Source organism: Lactuca saligna, chromosome 8 (genome assembly GCF_052625555.1).
Source record: "Lactuca saligna cultivar CGN05327 chromosome 8, ASM5262555v1, whole genome shotgun sequence".
NCBI lineage: Eukaryota > Viridiplantae > Streptophyta > Magnoliopsida > Asterales > Asteraceae > Lactuca > Lactuca saligna.
The window spans coordinates 232819147-232825795 of NC_136424.1; the positions used below are offsets into that span (position 1 = coordinate 232819147).

Below are 6649 nucleotides of genomic sequence, written 5' to 3' on the forward strand. Positions count from 1 at the left end.
TGCCTTTCCAGGCCCTGGCCTACAGGTCCATGTGTCTCAGGTGACTTCCGTCCCGACTAGGTAAACCTTCCGGTCCTACCCACGTCAACCTTACGGTCCACATCACAACGCCTTCCGGCCCATAACATGTTCGCCTTCCGGCCCATAACATGTTCGCCTTCCGGCCCATAACATAATGCCTTCCGGCCCATATCAAGCATATCATACATGACACATATAACGATTAACTTATCACACATAATGCATATATCTCATATCATATTCGACCTTCCGGTCACATAGTCATACCCTTCCGGGTATAGTATAGTGAGAAGACTCACCTCGTATATCTCGATAACTCGCGAACCCTGAAAATCACTCGTGCTCGAACCCCCAAGCTATAATCCTCCTATAACATCATATATTTCTAATTAATACTTTTACCACTAAGGTTGACTATCCCTATCAAGTCAACACTGGTCAACTCTGGTCAACAGTCAATGGTCAATTTGACCGGACTCGGCGAGTGCACTAGAGCGACTCGGCGAGTCTAAGCGTTTTCACCAACTCGCAAGGATTTCCCTTTGACACATCGAGTACTCCCCTGACTCGACGAGTTCCACCTGGTCATGAATCGCAGGGCCACCGCGACTCAACTCGCTGAGTCGCAAGGACAACTCGGTGAGTTCCAGCTTAACTCAGTCCACCTGTCAATCCCTCTCTAACTCCCTGTGACTCACTGAGTCAACCATAACTCGGCAGGACCACTCACTAAGTGGTTAAGGACAATCTTCATGCTAATCGCCGAGTCTGTTCTTCAGACTCGGCGAGTCCATGCCATGCATCGACTCAAACTGGCTTCTGAGGTCAGATCCGCTCCATAAACTCATAGATCTGGCCCTCCCAAGCTCATTTATCACGTAAAGTCATAGTCTTGGCCACCATGCAATACTTACAAGGTTCTTTTTGGAGAAATGACCACTAATATGGCAACCCTAGCCTCCAACCCAAAAGGAAGGACATAAAGCATAGCATTTGGGACTTTCTGGACCTGCTAAGGTCCAGATCTAGGTACCATATCTCCATGGGACCTCTCACACTTCAATTACAAAGCAAATAAGGCAAGAAGAAACCCTAGATTTGACCATATCAACATAAACATGGAAATAAGCTCTGAAAGATACCTCAAGAAGCTTCCCTTAGCGAAATGGAAGTAGATCCAAGCTCCCAACTCTTCTACCTTGACTTTCCCCCTTCCTTTCTTGCAAAAACACACAAATTTGGTGAATAATAGCCTCCTATCTCACTCACAGGAACCCTTAGCTGCTTTGGTGCTCAAGGATCAAGGTGGCCGCAATGAAGGGCCATAAGGTCCTTTAAATAGATCTTAGGATCGGAAAATTAGGGTTTCATCAAACAGCGCAGACTCGCCGAGTCCATCCCTTGGACTCGCCGAGTCCAGGCGCGAACCCGCGTCCAGAACCGCGACCCTACTCGGCGAGTTCGAGCTCCAACTCGCCGAGTCCCCTCACAAAACACCAAAAATATACGAATAAAAGATACCTGAAAATTCGGGCTGTTACAAAACAGAATTGGTCCCTTCCCAGAAAAACCTAATAAATTAAGTCCTAATACCCTAAAACAGTTTCAAATGCATGTGTATAACCCCTGTCTTGAGAATAATTGTCGATATCAGTCCCTAAAGTATTATTTTGGCAAAATCAAGCCCTACAGCTTATTCATTTTAAGAACGACCATCATATACTTAATAATTAATACCAAAACTACAATTTCGTTTATTAGGAAATACAAATATACTCGGTGATTCGTTTTATAGAACGCGAAATGTCACGTAACAAATCTCATGACAAGTTTCTCAAAAGGAACTAACTTCGAACGATTGGAACTCACGCTTCAAGGGTGAGTGCTTACGACCCCTTTTTAATATTTCAATTACTTCAGGGGGAATACATGTGCCAATATATTTTGTTTATACATACAAATTACCTTTTTATGCGAAAAAAATAGTTTATAAAAATATTATTATTTAATAATTTACTATATTGTTACCAATAAACTAGATTATATTTTTCATATACGTATTACGATTAATTTATTGTGAAATAACCATTTCACATAATAAATACTCCAGGATACAATGTTTTATGATTTTTGTAGTATAACAAGTACGTTATGAAACTGTGTATAATAATGGTTCAAGGTATTACTATACATGTATAATTATATGTTTATATGCATAAAGTTTATACATGCACATATGTTCATTAAATTGAAACATTCATTTTTAGTCTTATATGATATGCATACTACCAGTTTAAAGTATTTCAAAGTTTCAAGACTTCTATACATGAATACTTTTATACAAAAGGCTTTACACACTTATACAAGATCATTATGTTGAAATACATATCTCTATAAAAGTGAGTAATTTATACTTTTATAAATACGTCAACCATACTCGGCTTTTACAAATGCTATACTACAAAATTCATTATACCCGGTACTGAACTATAATTAAGTTAGGGCTGAGAGTTATTCACAAACTTTTCGTTAATGGTTTTTGAGTGAGACACTACTATTCATTAGCTGAGTTTAATCACTTAGCCTGCCCCACACTGCTATAGTCGTTAATCTTCGGAGCGAGGTACATATGTATAGATCTATATGGGGCCGACAACCCCACTTGCGGTTGCTAGCTACAACCATCGACTGATCAATCGTAGCAGGTGATATGTGTCTACGATCGTTACTATGACATCCAATGAAGCATCGTAAGGAGGGGTACTTTTCGTCCATAGCTCGATTATAGAACTCACTAAAAACATTAACACGAATCTCTCTCTTTATTTTACTACAACCATAGGCTTGGTTGCCTTCAAGTATATTTTTAAGTATGAAAATTACTTATACAAAGCATTCATTTTGACTTTCAATAAGTCATTACAAGTACATTTTTAAGTATGAAAATTACTTATTCAAAGCATTCATTTTGACTTTCAATAAGTCATTACAAGTACATTTTTAAGTATGTAAGTTACTTATACAAATCATACATTTTGACTTTCAAGGAGTTATTACAAGTAAATGTTAAAAGCATGAATTTACTCATATCAAAATACATTCTTGGATTTTAAAGACTCTTTGCAAACACTGTTTTAAACTATTGTTATAGTTATACATACAAATTTAATACTTTTTAGACTTATTCAAAGTATTACTGCGTTAACAGAAAACCTGTGACACTCACCAACCTTTGTGTTGACTTTCAAAACTACATGTATTCTCAGGAAACTACTAAATAGACATTCAAGACAGATTGGATTACAGGTGACCAAGTTTATTTGTTGTTGTACTAAATGCCTATTTGTTGAGGCAATTCATGTATTATTATTATTTGTAAAACCTTGTATTCAAATATCAAGATCGAACATGAATGCTATTTTGTTTATTGTTGTACTTGTGTTGTATATTCAATTTTCCTGTGATCCATGAACTTAGTTGCATAGCCCGACATGTTCCGCCGCCTCTGCCGAGGGTGTGACACTACGATTGATGGACCGCAGAGATCAATGTGGAGTAGTTCAAGTGGTTCAGATATAAAAGAGTTAATCACCATAGGGTGACTTGCTTTTGACTGCTTACCACATTCACAAGCAGGACATAGAGTGTCATTGTTGAACTTGAGAATGGGTAGTCTTCTGACCAGCTCTTCAGTGACCAAGGTGTTGATGTATTTGAAGTTAAGATGAGCGAGCTTGCGGTTCCATAACCAGCTAACTTCGGATACAACTTTGGAGAGAAAGCACAGCTGCGGTTTTCCAATGATGAGAGAGACATCCAGAGGATACATGGTGCCTTCGGATTGTGACTTGATTAAGCAGGTGCTTCTATGACTTGTCACGATGTAACAGAATTGATCATCAAACTCCACACGATGGCCTGCCTTACATAGTTGGCCAACGCTGATGAGATTGTGTTTAAGGCTTTCTACATAAGCAACCTTCTGTATTGAGAAGTTCCCCGTAGTGAGTACACCGTAACCTCGGATGATTCCATTCACATTGTTGTCGAATGTAACATTTCCACCATTGCATATAGGCCTAAAATCCCGAAGGTATTCTAACCTTCCGATCATGTGCAAGGAGCAGGCACTGTCGATCAACCATTCTTCTTCTTGATCCTCCTTGCACAAAGCCTATTCCACAATGCTGAGAGTTCCATCTTTCGCCATATAGCAATGGTTCTTCTTTAGTTTGGTTGAGGCGTCTTCATCAGCAGTTGCTACCATACAGATATTTCCTTTTCCTTTACTGTGATCGTCTTCATCTTCATCTCCTGATGACCACACTTGATGATTTCTTTTTACTTGAGCAACATAAGCTTTTCCATTTTCTTTGTCCTCCAGTTCTTGAGCCATTCTGAGATAGAAAGCTCTATCTTTTACTACGTTTTCCTTGCAATCCTTGGCAAAATGGTTTTCTTTGTTGCACTTGTGACATATAACAATGTCACTTTTGTCTTCTAAAGAAGTACTAGAGTCAGTTGATTGAGACTGCGGTGGTACGTCCTTAGACTGTGTCTGTTGAGGCTGCAGTGGAGGGAGAGGATTCTTGGTGGAACGAAAGTGATTATTTTGAAAGTTACGGTTAAAAGGTGGTCGGTTGTACTGTTGATTTTTAAGAAATGAAGGTGGCAAGCGATTGAATTTTTGACTAATAAGGGCGGTGGCATTCTGAAACTCTTCTTCATCGTCATATTCTGAGTCAGCTTCATATGACTGCGGTGGTGAGTCATGCGAGGTGGGATATGTTTGATTGTGAAGTGATTGTGCTACAAGAGCAAGTGGACCTCCGAAGTCTGAACAATCCTTGAGTACAGTGGACTCTTGAGCTTGCAATTCTCCATAGAGCTTATAGAGAGACAAAGAGTGAATCTTCTTATATCCTTGAACAATCATTTTGACCGTTGTCCAATGTCTTCGCAATCCATTAAGAAACTATAGATTGTTTCATGATTGATGCAGACGGTGCCCGCATTGGATAGTTTTATGACAATCAAGTTGAATATCTTAAAGGAGTCTTCCAAACTTTCACCGGTGTGAGCTTTGAAGTTATTGAACTCATTGACTGCCGTCGTGAGCTTCTTGTCTTGAGCATGCTCTGAAACTTCATACAAATTTTTGAGAACATCCCAGATCTCTTTTGCTTATTTGCATTTTATGATAATGTTGAAGTTGTCAGGAGCAACTCCACAAGAGATTTCATAAAAGGCAATAACATCATTTTCTATCTTGTCGAGATCATCTTTGGTGGGATGGTTCAAAGCTGGTTGACCTCCTCCTAGCCTTGTTGTGGCTCCGTCAGTTTGGACTGGTGTAAGGACTGGGACATGTGGTCCTTCTTCTATAGATCGCCAAACATCTCTACCAAGTCTTCTGAGATATCTTTCCATCCTTTGTGACCAGTGATGATATTCATTCGCAACCAGTATTGGGGCTCAATTAGAACCACCAACATAGTTGGAGACATTCAGTGATAACGATTGTGCCATTTTTGAAGATTTTTTTTGTGTCTTAGAAGTGAGCTTCAGTGGTATAGAAAGCTCTTCGAAAAATCAGAGTTCCGATTTTCAAAAAGCAACCACTATGGCTCTGATACCAATTATTGAGAGAAAATCTTTGAGACACATTTGAACAAATGTTAGAACAAGTATATAGCGGAATAATTAATCTTGAAGGATCTGTTAGCACAACAATAGTATTAAGAGTTAGAAGTTAGTGAGTTAGATGCGGAAAAGTAAAGGAATGTAAATGACAATAATTGTTATTTCAAGTAAACTCTTAAGCTGATTCATAACGAGGAATGCATTCAAACCAAGTTAGTAAGTGAGATCAAACTTAGTGATTAAGTCACAAAGACTTGCTCCGAAGATAGATGGTTATTGATTATGAGAGTAAAAAGATTGCGTAAGTAAGATAAAAATGAGAACTTCTGAGATATGTATTAGAATTGGATGAGTGATTCTCTTCATACTGATTACACGAGAAATGAGTTCTATTTATAGAGACTCATAAAGAAAACAAGAGTTTACAACTCTAAGTGTAGCCATGCAAGGCATACTGGACATTAGAGTGTTTTACAATAAAGACAAAGTAAACTATATGAAGAATGCGGTACTGAAGACTTCGGATGATGATAGTTGAGGAGATTGCTTGACTGCGGTGGCTTTGTGGCTACGGTAGCTGAAGTTTAAGAGGGTCACTTTTTGATTCAATAAGTTTTCGTTTTCCGTTTTCGATTTTCATTGGATAACTTAGAAAACGCGTTTAGTTAAAACTTATTCATTTTTCATTTTCAGTTTTAGAAAATTAGAAAACGTTTCTAGATGTGTATTTTTCTATCGGTTTTCATTTTTAGAAAACAGAATACGTGGTAGGGTGAGCGTGGGAGTAGCACCAAGGGTAGTGGTGGTGTCGATGATGGCGACGGTAATGGTGGTGGTGGCGGTGGCAGTCAGTGGCGGCGGTGGCAATTGTGGCAGTGGTAGTGATGGCGGTAGCGGTGCTGGTGATGGGGTGTTGGTGGTGGTGATGGTGATGGTAGGCTGGTGATTGTAGTAGTGGTGTTGGGTGGGTGTGTGTAAGGGTGTG

The 6649-nt window shown here is 39.2% G+C and overlaps 1 protein-coding gene across 1 annotated transcript; it reads right to left on the bottom strand.

Annotated features, from left to right (window-relative positions):
* Nucleotides 1-3445: 3445 nt before the first annotated feature.
* Nucleotides 3446-4135, bottom strand: LOC145010536 (uncharacterized). Its single transcript, XM_078969064.1, has one exon. It carries the CDS (start codon nt 4133-4135, stop codon nt 3446-3448), a length of 690 nt encoding a protein of 229 aa, XP_078825190.1.
* Between the last annotated feature and the right edge of the window lie 2514 nt (nt 4136-6649).